This window comes from Zea mays, chromosome 7, assembly GCF_902167145.1.
Source record: "Zea mays cultivar B73 chromosome 7, Zm-B73-REFERENCE-NAM-5.0, whole genome shotgun sequence".
Lineage (NCBI taxonomy): Eukaryota > Viridiplantae > Streptophyta > Magnoliopsida > Poales > Poaceae > Zea > Zea mays.
In genome coordinates this window covers 166,547,796-166,568,215 of record NC_050102.1, presented here as the reverse complement: position 1 = coordinate 166,568,215, position 20,420 = coordinate 166,547,796, and the positions used below count along the sequence as shown (strand labels likewise).

Here is a 20,420-nt window from a genome sequence, read left to right as displayed (position 1 = left end):
ACATTGTAGTTGACAAAATAGTTTATTAGACAGAAATCATGTCTGCACGGGAATCTAGATATAAAAAAGATGTAATGGGAAGATAATAAGAGTAAATAAAGATTATTTAAAAATATGTTGGTATTATGTTTTTTACGTGTAATATTTATATTATTTGGTAAGTATAGAAACTACTCCCTCCGGTGTCCTATTAGTTGTCGTTTTGTATAAGGTTCGAGTCAAACTTATAAAATTTTGACTACAAATAACTATTTTGTTATTTAGTTTTGGAACCTAATATTTATATGCAATAATTTGTCATAAAACGTACTTTTATAAAAGTATAAATGTATTAAGAGTTCATTTGTATTTTAACAAAAAAACATTGGTCAAAGTTATATTTTGAGTTATATTTTGGAGACCGTATCGTTGTGCTAAACGATAACTAATAGAAAATCGGAGGGAGTATGTAAAAATTAAGTCATGTTTTGTACTGTCTGTTTTTTTGTTTTTTTGCCGCCAACGACACTTCCGTATTGGCGTATTGCTTCGTCAATGTACATGTGCTTCAGCACTTCAGCAGTTAATGTTCGCCGATATGCATCGAGATCTGCTTCAGTGAATGTGGCCCTAGACTTTGAACTATATGCAGACACTCGGACAGTCGGACTCCACAGCTGGTTCTGAATTATATGCATCAACTTGGCGGCAGCGGTACAAGACCGGATAGATGGAGGCTGACAGCTTCGTGATTGACCTGCTAGCTGTACCTGTACAGCGCCTAGCCTAGGCATATCTAGCAGCGCCGCCGAACCAGCATCTCACCGCTACACGAGCAGGTCGGTATCATCCTTCGTGGCAATGTCGGTTGCGCCGGTGCAAGCCGCGGCGGCGGCCTCCTTGTGCTCCTCCTCCTCCATGGTGTCCGACATGCTCCGCCCCCTCGTCTCGGGGAGGCAGGCGGCAAAGAGCCCCAAACATCCGATGCAGAGCCCGAACACGCCGAAGGACCAGAAGCTCCGTTCGCGGCCGAGCGCGACGAGCACAGGTGCCACCACGCCGCCCAGCACCAGCGCCTGCCGCACCAGCCCCACCGCAGAGTTGCGCACGGACGTCGGGAACAGCTCGATGGAGTAGATCAGGATGAGGTTGAACGCCGTGATGGTCGAGAAGAAGGAGAGCAACTCGGCCGCCATTCGCGCCGCCGAGCCCTCTGGGATGACGACGCACGCGAGACTGAAGGCACCTGCCGCCACAGTAAGCGCGACGACAGAGCTCCGCCGGTTGACCCTGCCGATGAAGATCAACGACAGGATGGCCGACGGCAGCTCGGCTAAAGCGTTGTACGTGACGCTCAGGTACAGGTTGGTTCCCAGGCTGCCGACGTTGAGCGGCATGCCGTAGTAGACCATGCCGACGCCGAAGCTGGCGGTCATGATCGCCGCCAGCCTCCGCAGCGCCCACGGCCGCTCCCACATCGCCCGCATCGTGGAGAACACGCCGGCGGCTCCGCCGGCGGCCCCGTCGTCCTCCTGCATGTTGCACGCGTGCAGCATGGAGAAGCTGGACGTGATGCTGTTGCCATTGAGCGAGGCGATCTGCCGCAGCGTCTCCATGGCGTCCTGCTTCCTGCCGCGCACCAGCAGCCACCGCGGCGACTCCTGGGCGAGGAAGTAGAGCAGGACGGAGTAGCAGAGCGAAGGCACGGACGTCCAGAGGTACATGCTCCGCCACGACGCCTCGCGTAACGTGTAGCCGAGCGCCGGGAGGGACAGGAAGCCGACGGTGAAGAAGATGAAGCCGGCCATGCTCACCGTCTCGCGCCACCTCTTCCCGACGAGCTCCGTGGACAGGACCAGCGTGCACGTGCCCACCATGGACCGGCCGAACCCGCACACGAACCGCAGCGCGGCGTACGCCCACACGTTGGGCGCGAACGCGGTGAGCACGCCGGCGACGGACATGGACACCAGGGACGTGAGCAGCATCTTCCTGCGCCCGAGGAGCGAGTCCGCGAGCGTGGTGAGCAGGAACCCGCCCGCCAGGCAGCCGGCGAAGAAGGACGACGCCGGGAGCGAGACGAGCGCCGGCGCCGGGCCGGCGCACTTGAGCGCCCACTCGGAGACCACCGTCGTGTGGGCCGGCCGGTCCCACGCCCACGCGCCGGAGGGGAGCGCGCACGGCGAGGCCGGGGGTGCGGCCGGCTTGCAGGACGCCGAGGCGCCCGTGCAGTGCCACTGCGGCTCCGCGTCCGTGAACACGGAGATGAACACCTGCTGCGCGTCGAAGGCCCACGCGAATGCCAGCAGGACGGCCTTGAGCAGCTGCATGGAACCGGTCGCGCCGATGTACGTCTCGATGGTGTCGTCGATGGACGGCGCCTTGGCCAGCTGCTTGGCCTGCCCGTGGCTTGTCAGGAGCGGGGCGTCGGCCGTGTCGGCCATTGGCACGATTGTGTGTGTGTGTGCGCTTTGTCTCTGCTACTGCTATTGGATGCTCGTAAGCTGCAGGTCAGAGACGGTGCCGGAAGCAGTATTTATATGGGCAGCAGGAGATTCGCAGCTTGCTTGTTCAGGGGCGTTAAGCTGTAGTTTTGGTACCTAGCAGGGTTGGGTTTGCCAATTCGCCTTGTTTTGCTGGTTCTATATGTTAGGATCCGAGACGAGAAAAAAAGATACAGAGTTTAATGTGGGTTTTTTTTCTCCACGTTGGGAGAGTTTTTTACATATTAAACTCTGTGTCTTATTTTTTTTCATCCATGATTATAACAATTGTTATATAGAGAGCTGTGGTTAGACACAATTTTCAATTCCTCGCAGCCGCCGCCGCCAATTCTTCGTTGCGTGTGGAAGTCGCCGCCGCCGGTTATTCGTCTTGTCAGATCAGATCGATCTCCGCATCGTTTCATCTCCATTCTCCTGCGTGGCGCGCTCATACAGGGCTGTCTCCACTCTCCAGTGGGTCCCGCGTCCTGCTTCATCACGACCTACGCTGGTCTGCGGGTCTCTCGAGTCGCCAAGGGCTATTGGAGCCCCTGCAATCTGACGTGATAGGTCCTATCATAACCCCTGCGATTTGAGGTGAAGTGCCAGTGTGGTCACGGCCAGGAATTCTCACGCCAAGAAATCATCATCACATGAAGTTACTGTGCACGATTGCGTGAGCAAAGAAGAAATTGATTTGTTATTCTTTCGCTAACGTCCCGTTTGGATCACTGGAATTGAATTCCATTCTAATAATAATAATTTAGTCATATACCAATTAAGCTAATTCACTTTTATACAAAATATATTTATATATTATTATTAGCAAGATGTCCTATATATTTATTTGCTACATTTTTACTATAGAGGAGTAGAACGAAGAGTGTCATGTAAGTTACATATTAGAAACAAATTCTAATTATGCATAAAATCATTTTCTATCCCCCACCCTATGAATTTGAGATAGGCTTATATCTGAACTTTGGAAAGTGGTGGAATGCCAAATTCCAAACTAAATAAGTTACTTTATTGAATGAATTCCAATTCCTTTAAAATGAAGAGATCCAAACGCCCCGTAAGTGTATTCACTAAATTGCATGCAAATTTATGTTTTGTTAGGATTTTTATTTCAGATTATAATGTTGACTAAACTTAATATTCCGAAATTTGATGGCAAAATCAATTTTGCTATTTGGCAGATTCAGATGAATGTTGTTTTTACTCAGTTATGTGTGCGAAAGACGTTTCAAGCGCGACCTGCTGATATGGATGATGATAAATGGGAGGATCTTGACGAAAAAGCTTTGTTGGCCATGCAGCTCAGTTTATCTCTTGATGTTTTGTGCGAAGTAGTGAATGCAAAGTCTGCAGCAGCAGAATTATGGAAGAAATTGAAGGAGATATACATGACCAAGAGACTTGCTAATAAGCTTCGTCTCAAAAGGCGTCTTTATACTATTTGTATGGCGGAAGGTACATCTATTCAATCACATCTCAATGAATTTAATTCTATTTGTGTCGACCTTGAGAGTCTGGATGTGAAGATAGATGGTTAAGCTAAGGCACTTTTGTTGGTAGTCTCGTTGCCCCTACTTTTAAGCATTTTAAAAAATTATGCTTTTTAAAAAATTATGCTTTATGGAAAGAATACTTCATTGACATTTGAGAATGTTAAGTCAAATTTATTGTCTAAGGAAAATATTGATGTTGATTCTCATTTTGAGTCTGAGGGTGAAGGTTTTATTGTTCGAGGTAGAACTCGACAAGTGAACAGTTCAAATAAACCTAAATCAAGGTCTAAGTCAAGGGATCATAAATCCAACACCTTTTGTCGTTATTGCAAAGCTAATAATCATGTGATCTCCTAGTGTCCTAACTTGAAAAATGAGGAAGAAAGGGAAAAGAAAAAAGGAATCTGATAAATCATCTGTTGAGGCTAGTATTGTTGAAAATAGTGATGGTGGAGAAGTTCTTATGATCACTTCTAATGATGAAAAGCGTATGAGTTGGGTTATTGATTTAGCTTGCTCTTTTCACATTTGCTCACATCGAGAGTGGTTTTTGAGAGCACCTAGAGGGGGGGTGAATAGGTGATCCTGTAGAACTTCAAAAACTTAAGCCACAAAATTTGGTTAATTGTTAGCACGGTAATTTGCCAAGTGACTAGAGAAGGATCTCAACACAACACAATAACCAAGAGATATCAATCACAGAGATGGCACAGTGGTTACCCCGTGGTTCGGCCAAGACCAACGCTTGCCTACTCCACGTTGTGGCGTCCCAATGGACGAGGGTTGCAATCAACCCCTCTCAAGCGGTCCAAAGACCAACTTGAATACCACGGTGTTGCTTTGCTTTTCTTAATCCTGCTTGCGAGGAATCTCCACAGCTTGGAGCCTCTCGCCCTTACAAAAGATGTTCACAAAGAATCACGGAGCAAGGGAAGGATTAGCAATTCACACACGACACAAAGATCACAGCGAATACGCACACACAAAACCCAGACTTGAGCTCAAGAGACTAGCACACTAGAACGGAGCTCAAATCACTAGAATGTCGAACAAGTGCGCAAGAATGAAGTGTGAGTGATCAATAATGCTCAAAGGATGCTTGGTTTTCTCCTCCATGCGCCTAGGGGTCCCTTTTATAGCCCCAAGGCAGCTAGGAGCCGTTGAGAGCAAATCTGGAAGGCCATTCTTGCCTTCTGTCGTCTGGCGCACCGGACAGTCCGGTGCACACCGGACACTGTCCGGTGCCCGATTTCTTTCCTTAAACGGCGCAGCCGACCGTTGGCAGCCAGAGAGCCGTTGGCGCACCGGACATGTCCGGTGCACACCGGACAGTCTGGTGCCCTCTTCTAGCCGTTGGCTCGGCCACGTGTCCCGCGCAGATCGCGCGGCCGACCGTTGGCCCGACCGACCGTTGGCTCACCGGACAGTCCGGTGCACACCGGACAGTCCGGTGAATTTTAGCCGTACGTCGTCGGCGAATTCCCGAGAGCGGCCACTTCGCTCGAGCCAGCCTGGCGCACCGGACACTGTCCGGTGCACCACCGGACAGTCCGGTGCTCCCAGACTGAGCAGATTCTTGTCTGCTCGATCCAAGACATTTCCAATTGGATTTTTCCTGTTTCCAGCACTTAGACACAATACATTAGTCCAAAAAACAATGTACTAAGTCTGAGAAACATACCTTTATCCTTGATTTGTACTTTGTCCACCATTTTACACTTAGGCACTTGTGTTGGACACTAAATCACCAAAATATTTAGAAATGGCCTAAGGGCACATTTCCCTTTCAATCTCCCCCTTTTTGGTGATTTATGCCAACATAATATGAAGCAAGTAGAACAAATACAAAATCAATTCAAATAAGAACTCAAATTGGTTTGATTCAAATTTGACATATATGGATCACTCTTTGCCACCACTTGGTTTGTTTTTGCAAATCAAACTCAAATTTCTATCTCTAAGTCAAACACATATGTTGAGACATAAAGAGAGTTGTTCCAAGAGAAATTGATTCAAGATTTCAAAAACTCCCCTTTTTCCCATAATCAGCATTTCTCCCCACAAGAAGCCAACTTTTGACAGGATAGACAGTAAAAGAGTTTTGACCGAACAAAAAAGCTCTATTCTACTATTTTCAAAATTTCTCAAGTGATAGCTGATCCATCTATTGCTTTGGCCTTTATTTTCTCCCCCTTTGGCATCAAGCACCAAAACGGGATCAATCTTGGCCCTTCAACCCTATTGCCTCACCAAAATCTTCAAATAAGAACACAAAGGCAATAAGAGTATAAAGATGAACTTGGAGAAGTTACTCTTTTCATCGGAGTGCAGTGGAAGTCTTGCATGGTCCAAGTCCACCTTTTCCCTTTCAATTCTCCTTGGAGACTAAAACAACCAAACTCAAGTACATGGTTAGTTTCAAAGGGTCAAGTTGTAGCACAGCTCCCCCTAAATATGTGCATCACTTGCAAACAGGACTTGTGAGGTCCAGGGAGTGTTTATACAACTTGAGCACCACAATAAGCAACAAGATGCAGAATGAACATGATCAAAGGCATAAACACATGTATGCTACATTTCAATCCAAGTTCCGCGAATCTAAGATATTGAGCTCACTACGCAGCCTGCAAAAGGTCTTCTCATCTAGAGGTTTGGTAAAGATATCGGCTAGCTGGTTCTCGGTGCTAACATGAAACACTTCGATATCCCCCTTTTGCTGGTGGTCTCTCAAAAAGTGATGTCGGATGTCAATGTGCTTTGTGCGGCTGTGCTCAACAGGATTTTCCGCTATTCGGATAGCACTCTCATTGTCACATAGGAGTGGGACTTTGCTCAGATTGTAGCCAAAGTCCCTGAGGGTTTGCCTCATCCAAAGTAGTTGCGCACAACACTGTCCTGCAGCAACGTACTCGGCCTCAGCGGTGGATAGGGCAACGGAGGTTTGTTTCTTAGAGTTCCATGACACCAGGGACCTTCCTAAGAATTGGCACGTCCCCGATGTACTCTTCCTATCGACCTTACATCCAGCATAGTCGGAATCCGAGTACCCAATCAAGTCAAAGTTAGACCCCTTTGGATACCAGATCCCGAAGCAAGGCGTAGCGACTAAATATCTAAGAATTCGCATCACAGCCACTAAGTGACACTCCTTAGGATCGGATTGAAATCTAGCACACATGCATACGCTAAGCATAATATCCGGTCTACTAGCACATAAATAAAGCAAAGAACCTATCATGGACCGGTATGCTTTTTGATCAACGGACTTACCTCCTTTGTTGAGGTCGGTGTGTCCGTCGGTTCCCATCGGCGTTTTTGCGGGCTTGGCTTCCTTCATCCCAAACCTCTTTAGCAAATCTTGCGTGTACTTCGTTTGGGAGATGAAGGTGCCGTCCTTGAGTTGCTTCACTTGGAACCCAAGGAAGTAGTTCAACTCGCCCATCATCGACATCTCGAATTTCTGCGTCATCACCCTGCTAAACTCTTCACAAGACTTTTGGTTAGTAGAACCAAATATTATGTCATCGACATAAATTTGGCACACAAAAAGATCACCATCGCAAGTCTTAGTAAAAAGAGTTGGATCGGCTTTCCCAACCTTGAAAGCATTAGCAATTAAAAAGTCTCTAAGGCATTCATACCATGCTCTTGGGGCTTGCTTAAGTCCATAGAGCGCCTTAGAGAGCTTACACATGTGGTCGGGGTACCGTTCATCCTCGAAGCCAGGGGGTTGCTCCACGTACACCTCCTCCTTGATCGGCCCGTTGAGGAAAGCGCTCTTCACATCCATTTGGTACAATCTGAAAGAATGGTGAGCGGCATATGCTAGCAAGATACGAATTGATTCTAGCCTAGCCACAGGAGCAAAAGTCTCCTCAAAGTCCAAACCTGCGACTTGGGCATACCCTTTTGCCACAAGTCGAGCCTTGTTCCTCGTCACCACCCCGTGCTCGTCCTGTTTGTTGCGGAACACCCACTTGGTTCCCACAACATTTTGCTTGGGACGAGGCACCAGTGTCCAAACTTCATTGCGCTTGAAGTTGTTGAGCTCCTCCTGCATGGCCAACACCCAGTCCGGATCTAGCAAGGCCTCTTCTACCCTGAAAGGCTCAATAGAAGAGACAAAAGAGTAATGCTCACAAAAATTAACTAATCTTGAACGAGTAGTTACTCCCTTGCTAATATCACCCAATATCTGGTCGACGGGATGATCCCTTTGAATCGTCGCTCGAACTTGGGTTGGAGGTGCCTGAGGTGCTTCTTCCTCTTGAACATCCTGTGCTCCCCCTTGATCATGCACCTCCACTTGAGGTACCTGTTCGTCATCCTGGGTTGGGGGATGCACCATAGTTGAGGAAGACGGTTGATCTTGCTCCAAATGTTCCTGAGGCCGTACATCTCCAATCGCCATGGTGCGTATCGCGGTCGTTGGAACGTCTTCTTCATCTACATCATCAAGATCAACAACTTGCTCTCTTGGAGAGCCATTAGTCTCATCAAATACAACGTCGCTAGAGACTTCAACCAAACCCGATGATTTGTTGAAGACCCTATACGCCTTTGTATTTGAATCATAACCTAATAAAAACCCTTCTACGGCTTTGGGAGCAAATTTGGAATTCCTACCCTTCTTCACTAGAACGTAGCATTTACTCCCAAAAACACGAAAGTACGATACATTGGGTTTGTTACTGAGAGCACCTAGAGGGGGGGTGAATAGGTGATCCTGTAAAAACTTAAACTTATAGCCACAAAAACTTGTTAAGTGTTAGCACAATGATTGCCAAGTGGCTAGAAAGGAGTCTCAACAAAACACAATACCACAAGAGATCAAACACAGAGATGACACAGTGGTTTATCCCGTGGTTCGGCCAAGACCAACGCTTGCCTACTCCACGTTGTGGCGTCCCAACGGACGAGGGTTGCAATCAACCCCTCTCAAGTGGTCCAAAGACCAACTTGAATACCACGGTGTTTTGCTTTGTCTTTCAATATCCCGTTTGCGAGGAATCTCCACAACTTGGAGCCTCTCGCCCTTACACTTAGGGCTTGTTCGTTTTGGAGTGGATTGAGGGGGATTGGAGGGGATTAAATCCTCTCCTATACAAATTTGTATAGGAGGGGATTTAATCCCCTCCAATCCCCCTCAATCCACTTCAAAACGAACAAGCCCTTAAGATTCACAAAGAAATACGGAGTAAGGGAGAAACTAGCAATGCACACAAGACTCAAAATCAGAGCAACAGCACGCACACAAGTCGCAACACAACTCAATGAGTCCACAACTCAACAAGAGCTCTAGATGCTATCACAATGAACCAAATGCGTGGAATCGATGTCTTGGTGCTTAGGAATGTTGTAGGAATGCTTGGTATCCTTCTCCATGCGCCTAGGGGTCCCTTTTATAGCCCCAAGGCAGCTAGGAGCCATTGAGAACAAATCTGGAAGGCCATACTTGCCTTCTGTCGTCGGGCGCACCGGACAGTCCGGTGCACACCGGACACTGTCCGGTGCCCGATTTCCTTCCTTAAACAGCGCAGTCGACCGTTGCAGATCTGGGAGCCGTTGGCGCACCGGACATGTCCGGTGCACACCGGACAGTCCGGTGCCCCCTTCCGACCGTTGGCTCGGCCACGTGTCGCGCGCGGATTCCGCGGCCGACCGTTGGCCCGGCTGACCGTTGGCTCACCGGACAGTCCGGTGCACACCGGACAGTCCGGTGAATTTTAGTCGTACGCCGTCGGTGAATTCCCGAGAGCGGCCACTTCGCTCGAGGCAGCCTGGCGCACCGGACACTGTCCGGTGCACCACCGGACAGTCCGGTGCTCCAGACCGAACAGCCTTTTGCCTGTACACAGCCAACTTTTCTCTGACTCGATTTCTCCTGTTTCAAGCACTTAGACACGATACATTAGTCTTCAAAACAATGTACTAAGGCTTAGAAACATACCTTTACTCTTGATTTGCACTTTGTCCATCCATGGGTATAGATTCACATTTAAGCACCTGTGTTGGCACTCAATCACCAAAATACTTAGAAATGGCCCAAGGGCACATTTCCCTTTCAATCTCCCCCTTTTTGGTGATTTATGCCAACACAACATAAAGCAACTAGAACAAGTGCAATATCACTTCAAATAAAACTCAAATTTATTTTGATTCAATTTTGGCATATATGGATCATCCTTTGCCACCACTTGGTTTGTTTTTGCAAATCAAACTCAAATCTCTATCTCTAAGTCAAACACACATGTTGAAGCATAAAGAGAGTCATTCCAAAAGAAAGATTTCAAAAAACTCCCCCTTTTTCCCATAATCAACACTTCTCCCCACAAGAGGCCAACTTTTGACAAAAGAGACAACAAAAGAGATTTGACAAACCAAAAGCTCTATTCTACTGTTTTCAAAAACTCTCAAGTGGTAGCTGATCCATTTATCACTTTGGCCTTTATTTTCTCCCCCTTTGGCATCAAGCACCAAAACGGGATCAATCTTGGCCCTTTAACCCCATTGCCTCACCAAAATCTTCAACTAAGAGCAAATAGGCAATAAGAGTATAAAGATGAACTTGGAAAAGTTACTCTTTTCATCGGAGTGCAGTGGAAGTCTTGCATGGTCCAAGTCCACCTTTTCCCTTTCAATCCTTCTTTAAGACTAAAGCATCAAACTCAAGCACAGGGTTAGTCTCAAAGGGTCAAGTTGTAACACATCTCCCCCTAAACATGTGCATCACTTTGCAACGGACTTGTGAGGTCCAGGGAGTGTTTGTACAACTTGAGCACCATTATTAAGCAACAAAATGCATAAGGAATATGATCAAAGGCATAAACACATGTATGCTACAAATCAATCCAAGTTCCGCGAATCTAAGACATTTAGCTCACTACGCAACCTGCAAAAGGTCTTCTCATCTAGAGGCTTGGTAAAGATATCGGCTAGCTGGTTCTCGGTGCTAACATGAAACACTTCGATATCTCCCTTTTGCTGGTGGTCTCTCAAAAAGTGATGCCGGATGTCTATGTGCTTTGTGCGGCTGTGCTCAACAGGATTTTCCGCCATGCGGATAGCATTCTCATTGTCACATAGGAGTGGGACTTTGCTCAGATTGTAGCCAAAGTCCCGGAGGGTTTGCCTCATCCAAAGTAGTTGCGCGCAACACTGTCCTGCGGCAACATACTCGGCCTCAGCGGTGGATAGGGCAACGGAAGTTTGTTTCTTAGAGTTCCACGACACCAGGGACCTTCCTAAGAATTGGCACGTCCCCGATGTACTCTTCCTATCGACCTTACATCCAGCATAGTCGGAATCTGAGTATCCAACCAAGTCAAAGGTAGACCCTTTTGGATACCAGAGCCCGAAGCAAGGCGTAGCAACCAAATATCTTAGAATTCGCTTCACCGCCACTAAGTGACACTCCTTAGGATCGGATTGAAATCTAGCACACATGCATACGCTAAGCATAATATCCGGTCTACTAGCACATAAATAAAGTAACGACCCTATCATTGACCGGTATGCTTTTTGATCAACGGACTTACCTCCTTTGTTGAGGTCGATGTGTCCGTCGGTCCCCATCGGAGTCTTTGCGGGCTTGGCGTCCTTCATCCCAAACCGCTTTAGCAGATCTTGCGTGTACTTCGTTTGGGAGATGAAGGTGTCGTCCTTGAGTTGCTTCACTTGGAACCCAAGGAAGTAGTTCAACTCGCCCATCATCGACATCTCGAATTTCTGCGTCATCACCCTGCTAAACTCTTCACAAGACTTTTGGTTAGTAGAACCAAATATTATGTCATCGACATAAATTTGGCACACAAACAAATCACCATCACATGTCTTAGTAAAAAGAGTTGGATCGGCTTTCCCAACCTTGAAAGCATTAACAATTAGAAAGTCTCTAAGGCATTCATACCATGCTCTTGGGGCTTGCTTAAGTCCATAGAGCGCCTTAGAGAGCTTACACACATGGTCGGGGTACCGTTCATCCTCGAAACCAGGGGGTTGCTCCACGTACACCTCCTCCTTGATTGGCCCGTTGAGGAAAGCGCTCTTCACATCCATTTGGTACAACCTGAAAGAATGGTGAGCGGCATATGCTAGCAAGATACGAATTGATTCTAGCCTAGCCACAGGAGCAAACGTCTCCTCAAAGTCCAAACCTGTGACTTGGGCATAACCTTTTGCCACAAGTCAAACCTTGTTCCTCGTCACCACTCCGTGCTCGTCCTGTTTGTTGCGGAACACCCACTTGGTTCCCACAATGTTTTGCTTGGGACGAGGCACCAGTGTCCAAACTTCATTGCGCTTGAAGTTGTTGAGTTCCTCCTGCATGGCCAACACCCAGTCCGGATCTAGCAAGGCCTCTTCTACCCTGAAAGGCTCAATAGAAGAGACAAAGGAGTAATGCTCACAAAAATTAACTAATCGAGATCGAGTAGTTACTCCCTTGCTAATATCACCCAGAATTTGATCGACAGGATGATCCCTTTGAATCATCGCTCGAACTTGGGTTGGAGGTGTCGGTTGCGCTTCTTCCTCCATCACGTGATCATCTTGTGCTCCCCCTTGATCACACGCCTCCTTTTGATGAACCTGTTCATCGTCTTGAGTTGGGGGGTGCACCGTTGTTGAGGAAGAAGGTTGATCTTGTTCCTGTGGCCGCACTTCTCCAAACGCCATGGTTCGTATAGCTGCCGTCGGAACATCTTCTTCATCTACATCATCACAATCAACAACTTGCTCTCTTGGAGAGCCATTAGTCTCATCAAATACAACGTCGCTAGAGACTTCAACCAAACCCGATGATTTGTTGAAGACTCTATACGCCTTTGTATTTGAGTCATAACCTAACAAAAACCCTTCTACAGCTTTGGGAGCAAACTTAGAATTTCTACCCTTCTTCACTAGAATGTAGCATTTGCTCCCAAATACACGAAAGTAAGATACATTGGGTTTGTTACCGGTTAGAAGCTCATAGGACGTCTTCTTGAGGAGGCGATGAAGGTAGACCCTGTTGATGGCGTGGCAAGCCGTGTTCACGGCTTCCGACCAGAAACACTCGGGGGTCTTGAATTCTCCAAGCATCGTCCTCGCCATATCGATTAGCGTCCTGTTCTTCCTCTCTACCACACCATTTTGCTGTGGTGTGTAGGGATCGGAGAACTCGTGCTTGATCCCTTCCTCCTCAAGGAACTCCTCCACTTGAAGGTTCTTGAACTCGGACCCGTTGTCGCTTCTTATCTTCTTCACCTTGAGCTCAAACTCATTTTGAGCTCTCCTGAGGAAGCGCTTGAGGGTCCCTTGGGTTTCAGACTTATCCTGCAAAAAGAATACCCAAGTGAAGCGGGAAAAGTCATCAACAATAACTAAACCATACTTACTTCCTCCTATGCTCAGATAGGCGACGGGTCCGAAGAGGTCCATATGTAGCAGCTCCAGGGGTCTTGATGTTGTCATCACATTTTTGGTGTGATGAGAGCCTCCCACCTGTTTCCCTGCTTGACAAGCTGCACAAGGTCTATCTTTTTCGAAATGAACATTGGTTAGACCTATCACGTGTTCTCCCTTTAGAAGCTTGTGGAGGTTCTTCATCCCCACATGTGCTAAGCGGCGATGCCACAGCCAGCCCATGCAAGTCTTAGCCATTAAGCATGCATCTAGACCGGCCTCTTCTTTTGCAAAATCAACTAAATAAAGTTTGCCGTCTAATACACCCTTAAAAGCTAGTGAACCATCACTTCTTCTAAAGACAGACACATCTACATTTGTAAATAGACAGTTATACCCCATGTTGCATAATTGACTAACAGATAGCAAATTATATCCAAGAGACTCTACTAAAAACACATTAGAGATAGAGTGCTCATTAGAAATTGCAATTTTACCTAACCCTTTTACCTTGCCTTGATTCCCATCACCGAATATAATTGAATCATGGGAATCCTTATTCTTGACGTAGGAGGTGAACATCTTCTTCTCCCCCGTCATATGGTTTGTGCATCCGCTATCAATAATCCAGCTTGAACCCCCGGATGCATAAACCTGCAAGGCAAATTTAGGCTTGGGACTTAGGTACCCAACTCTTGTTGGGTCCTACAAGGTTAGTCACAATTTCCTTAGGGATCCAAATGCAAGTTTTATCACCCTTGCATTTTGCCCCTAACTTCCTAGCAATCACCTTTCTATCCTTTCTACAAATTGCAAAGGAAGCATTCAAAGCATGATATATTGTAGAAGGTTCATTGACTTTCCTAGAAACATTAACAACATCTCTCCTAGGCATATTATGAACAACATTCCTTCTACCAACATTTCTATCATGCACATATGAAGAACTAGGAGCAAACATAGCATGAGAAAAATCATCGTAAGCATTATAACTCCTATAGGCATTTCTAGTTTGTCTCCTATCATGATACAAAAAGGCATGGTTCTTTTTAGCACTAGTAGCCATAGGGGCCTTCCCTTTCTCTTTAGCGGGAATGGGAGCCTTATGGCTTGTTAAGTTCTTGGCTTCCCTCTTGAAGCCAAGTCCATCCTTAATTGAGGGGTGTCTACCGATCGTGTAGGCATCCCTTGCAAATTTTAGTTTATCAAATTCATTCTTGCTAGTCTTAAGTTGGGCATTAAGACTAGCCAATTCCTCAGTTAATTTGGAAATTGAAACTAAATGATCGCTACAAGCATCAACATCGAAATCTTTACACCTAGTGCAAATCTCAACATGTTCTACACAAGAATTAGATTTACTAGCTACTTCTAGTTTAGCATTTAAGTCATCATTAACATTCTTTAAAGTAGCAATGGTTTCATGACAAGAAGATAGTTCACTAGAAAGCACTTCATTTCTTTTAACTTCTAAAGCATAAGATTTTTGTGCCTCTACAAATTTGTCATGCTCTTCATACAAAAGGTCCTCTTGTTTTTCTAAGAGTCTATCTTTTTCATTCAAGGCATCAATCAATTCATTAATTTTATCTATTTTAGTTCTATCCAATCCTTTGAACAAACTAGAGTAATCTATTTCATCATCACTAGACTCATCATCACTGGAAGAATCATAAGTGACATTGTTTTGATTACATACCTTCTTCTCCCTTGCCATAAGGCATGTGTGACGCTCGTTGGGGAAGAGAGATGACTTGTTGAAGGCAGTGGCGGCGAGTCCTTCATTGTCGGAGTCGGAGGAGGAGCAATCCGAATCCCACTCCTTTCCGATATGTGCCTCGCCCTTGGCCTTCTTGTAATGCTTCTTCTTTTCCCTCTTTCTCCCGTGTTCCTGGTCACTATCATTGTCGGGACAGTTAGCAATAAAATGACCAAGCTTACCGCATTTGAAGCATGATCGCTTTCCCTTGGTCTTAGTCTTGCTTGGCTGTCCCTTGCGACCCTTTAGCGCCGTCTTGAATCTTTTGATGATGAGGGCCATCTCTTCATCATTAAGACCGGCCGCCTCAATTTGCGCCACCTTGCTGGGTAGCGCCTCCTTGCTCCTTGTTGCCTTGAGAGCAATGGGTTGAGGCTCATGGATTGGGCCATTCAACGCGTCGTCCACGTACCTTGCTTCTTTGATCATCATTCGCCCGCTTACAAATTTTCCAAGAATTTCTTCGGGCGACATCTTGATGTACCTAGGATTTTCACGAATATTGTTTACCAAGTGAGGATCAAGAACGGTAAATGACCTTAGCATTAGGCGGACGACGTCGTGATCCGTCCATCGCGTGCTTCCGTAGCTCCTTATTTTGTTGATAAGGATCTTGAGCCGGTTGTATGTTTGTGTCGGCTCCTCGCCCCTTATCATCGCGAATCGTCCGAGCTCGCCCTCCACCAACTCCATCTTGGTGAGTAAGGTGACATCATTCCCCTCATGAGAGATCTTGAGGGTGTCCCAAATCTGCTTGGCATTGTCCAAGCCGCTCACCTTGTGATACTCGTCCCTGCACAAAGAGGCTAGCAACACAGTAGTAGCTTGTGCATTTTTATGGATCTGTTCATTAATAAACGAAGGGCTATCTGAGCTATCAAATTTCATTCCACTTTCCACAATCTCCCAAATGCTTGGATGGAGAGAAAATAGGTGAGTACGCATTTTGTGACTCCAAAATCCGTAGTCCTCTCCATCAAAGTGAGGAGGCTTGCCAAGTGGAATGGGGAGCAAATGAGCATTTGAGCTATGCGGAATGCGCGAATAATCAAAAGAAAAGTTTGAGTTAACCGTCTTTTGTTTATCATAGTCGTTGTCGTCATTGTCCTTTTGGGAAGAGGAAGATTCGTCGCTGTCGTCGTAGTAGACGATCTCCTTGATGCGCCTTGTCTTCTTCTTCTTCCCTTCCTTCCGTCTATGGCCCGAGCCGGTGTCGGTAGGCTTGTCATCTTTGGGCTCGTTGACGAAGGACTCCTTCTCCTTATCGTTGATCATGATTCCCTTCCCCTTAGGATCCATCTCTTCGGGCGGTTAGTCCCTTTCTTGAAGAGAACGGCTCTGATACCAATTGAGAGCACCTAGAGGGGGGGTGAATAGGTGATCCTGTAAAAACTTAAACTTATAGCCACAAAAACTTGTTAAGTGTTAGCACAATGATTGCCAAGTGGCTAGAAAGGAGTCTCAACAAAACACAATACCACAAGAGATCAAACACAGAGATGACACAGTGGTTTATCCCGTGGTTCGGCCAAGACCAACGCTTGCCTACTCCACGTTGTGGCGTCCCAACGGACGAGGGTTGCAATCAACCCCTCTCAAGTGGTCCAAAGACCAACTTGAATACCACGGTGTTTTGCTTTGTCTTTCAATATCCCGTTTGCGAGGAATCTCCATAACTTGGAGCCTCTCGCCCTTACACTTAAGATTCACAAAGAAATACGGAGTAAGGGAGAAACTAGCAACGCACACAAGACTCAAAATCAGAGCAACAGCACACACACAAGTCGCAACAAGAGCTCGCAACACAACTCAATGAGTCCACAACTCAACAAGAGCTCTAGATGCTATCACAATGAACCAAATGCGTGGAATCGATGTCTTGGTGCTTAGGAATGTTGTAGGAATGCTTGGTATCCTTCTCCATGCGCCTAGGGGTCCCTTTTATAGCCCCAAGGCAGCTAGGAGCCGTTGAGAACAAATCTGGAAGGCCATCCTTGCCTTCTGTCGTCGGGCGCACCGGACAGTCCGGTGCACACCGGACACTGTCCGGTGCCCGATTTCCTTCCTTAAACAGCGCAGTCGACCGTTGCAGATCTGGGAGCCGTTGGCGCACCGGACATGTCCGGTGCACACCGGACAGTCCGGTGCCCCCTTCCGACCGTTGGCTCGGCCACGTGTCGCGCGCGGATTCCGCGGCCGACCGTTGGCCCGGCTGACCGTTGGCTCACCGGACAGTCCGGTGCACACCGGACAGTCCGGTGAATTTTAGCCGTACGCCGTCGGTGAATTCCCGAGAGCGGCCACTTCGCTCGAGGCAGCCTGGCGCACCGGACACTGTCCGGTGCACCACCGGACACTGTCCGGTGCACCACCGGACAGTCCGGTGCTCTAGACCGAACAGCCTTTTGGCTGTACACAGCCAACTTTTCTCTGACTCGATTTCTCCTGTTTCAAGCACTTAGACACGATACATTAGTCTTCAAAACAATGTACTAAGGCTTAGAAACATACCTTTACTCTTGATTTGCACTTTGTCCATCCATGGGTATAGATTCACATTTAAGCACCTGTGTTGGCACTCAATCACCAAAATACTTAGAAATGGCCCAAGGGCACATTTCCCTTTCAGTTACCAGTCAGCAGCTCATATGAAGTCTTCTTGAGGATGCGGTGAAGGTAGACCCTGTTGATGGCGTGGCAAGCCGTGTTCACGGCTTCCGACCAGAAGCACTCGGGGGTCTTGAACTCTCCAAGGATAGTCCTCGCCATATCTATGAGCGTCCTGTTCTTCCTCTCTACCACACCATTTTGCTGAGGTGTGTAGGGAGCGGAGAACTCGTGCTTGATCCCTTCCTCCTCAAGGAACTCCTCCACTTGAAGGTTCTTGGATTCGGACCCGTTGTCGCTCCTTATCTTCTTCACCTTGAGCTCAAACTCATTTTGAGCTCTCCTTAGGAAGCGCTTGAGGGTCCCTTGTGTTTCAGACTTATCCTGCAAAAAGAACACCCAAGTGAAGCGGGAAAAGTCATCAACAATAACTAGACCATACTTACTTCCTCCTATGCTCAGATAGACGACGGGTCCGAAGAGGTCCATATGCAGCAGCTCCAGAGGTCTTGACGTGGTCATCACATTCTTGCTGTGATGTGCTCCTCCCACTTGTTTACCTGCTTGACAAGCTGCACAAGGTCTATCTTTTTCGAAACGAACATTGGTTAGACCTATCACGTGTTCTCCCTTTAGAAGTTTGTGGAGGTTCTTCATTCCCACATGTGCTAGGCGGCGATGCCACAACCAGCCCATGCAAGTCTTAGCCATTAAGCATGCATCTAGACCGGCCTCTTCTTTTGCAAAATCAACTAAGTAAAGTTTGCCGTCTAGTACACCTTTAAAAGCTAGTGAACCGTCACATCTTCTAAAGACAGACACATCTACATTTGTAAATAGACAGTTATATCCCATATTGCATAATTGACTAACAGATAGCAAATTATATCCAAGAGACTCTACTAAAAACACATTAGAGATAGAGTGCTCATTTGAGATTGAAATTTTACCTAACCCTTTTACCTTGCCTTGATTCCCATCACCGAATATTATTGAATCTTGGGAATCTTTATTCCTGACGTAGGAGGTGAACATCTTCTTCTCCCCCGTCATATGATTTGTGCATCCGCTGTCGATAATCCAGCTTGAACCCCCGGATGCATAAACCTGCAAGGCAAATTTAGGCTTGGGTCTTAGGTACCCAACTCATGTTGGGTCCTGCAAGGTTAGCACAAATATCCTTAGGGATCCAAATGCAAGTTTTGTCTCCCTTGCATCTTGCCCCTAATTTTCTAGCAACTATCTTCCTATCCTTTCTACAAATAGCAAACGAAGCATTTAAAGCATGATATATTGTAGAAGGTTCATTAACTTTCCTAGGAGCATTAACAACATTTCTCCTAGGCATATTATGAACAACATTTCTCCTACCAACATTTCTATCATGCACATAAGAAGAACTAGAAGCAAACATGGCATGAGAATCAAAGGCATTATATGCATTACAACTCCTATAACCATTTCTAGATTGTCTCCTATCATAGTACATAAAGGCATGGTTCTTTTGCACACTACTAGCCATAGGGGCCTTCCCTTTCTCCTTGGCGGAGATGGGAGCCTTATGGCTTGTCAAGTTCTTGGCTTCCCTCTTGTAGCCAAGTCCATCCTTAATTGAGGGATGTCTACCAATCGTGTAGGCATCCCTTGCAAATTTTAGCTTGTCAAATTCATTCTTGCTAGTTTTAAGTTGGGCATTAAGACTAGCTAATTCCTCATTTAATTTGGAAATTGAAACTAAATGATCACTACAAGCATCAATGTCAAAATCTTTACACCTATTACAAGTTTCAACAATTTCTACACACGAATTAGATTTATTAGCTACTTCTAGTTTAGCATGTAAATCATCATTAAAACTTTTTAACGTAGCAATAGTTTCATGACAAGAAGATAATTCACTAGAGAGCATTTCATTCCTCTTAATTTCTAGAGCAAGAGATTTCTGTGCTTCTACAACTTTATCATGTTCTTCGTACAACAAATCCTCTTGTTTTTCTAAAAGCATATTCTTGTCATTCAAGGCATCAATTAATTCATTAATTTTGTCTACCTTGGTTCTATCTAATCCCTTGAATAAGCATGAGTAATCTATCTCATCATCATCACTAGACTCATCCTCACTTGAAGAATCATAAGTACTAGTATGAGTGCTTACTTTCTTTTCTCTTGCCATGAGGCAAGTGTGACGCTCGTTGGGGAAGAGGAATGACTTGTTGAAGGCGGTGGCGGCGAGTCCTTCATTGTCAGAGTCGGAGGAGGAACAATCCGAATCCCACTCCTTACCGATATGTGCCTCGCCCTTGGCCTTCTTGTAATGCTTCTTTTTCTCCCTCTTGTTCCCTTGGTCCTGATCACTATCATTGTCGGGACAGTTAGCAATAAAATGACCAAGCTTACCGCATTTGAAGCATGAGCGCTTCCCCTTGGCTTTGGTCTTGCTTGGCTGCCCCTTGCGACCTTTAAGCGCCATCTTGAAGCGCTTAATGATGAGGGCCATCTCCTCATCATTGAGCCTGGCCGCCTCAACCTGCGCCACCTTGCTTGGTAGCGCCTCCTTGCTCCTTGTTGCCTTGAGAGCAATGGGTTGAGGCTCATGAATAGGACCGTTCAACGCGTCGTCCACGTATCTTGCCTCCTTGATCATCATTCGCCCGCTTACGAACTTCCCAAGAACTTCTTCGGGCGACATCTTGGTGT

The 20,420-nt window shown here is 46.5% G+C and overlaps 1 protein-coding gene across 1 annotated transcript; it reads right to left on the bottom strand.

The window, feature by feature from the left end:
- Nucleotides 1–450: 450 nt before the first annotated feature.
- Nucleotides 451–2,487, bottom strand: LOC100281490 (carbohydrate transporter/ sugar porter). Its single transcript, NM_001154408.2, has one exon. The coding sequence runs from the start codon at nt 2,421–2,423 to the stop codon at nt 807–809; it is 1,617 nt and encodes a 538-aa protein (NP_001147880.2). The 5' UTR covers nt 2,424–2,487; the 3' UTR covers nt 451–806.
- Nucleotides 2,488–20,420: the final 17,933 nt, after the last annotated feature.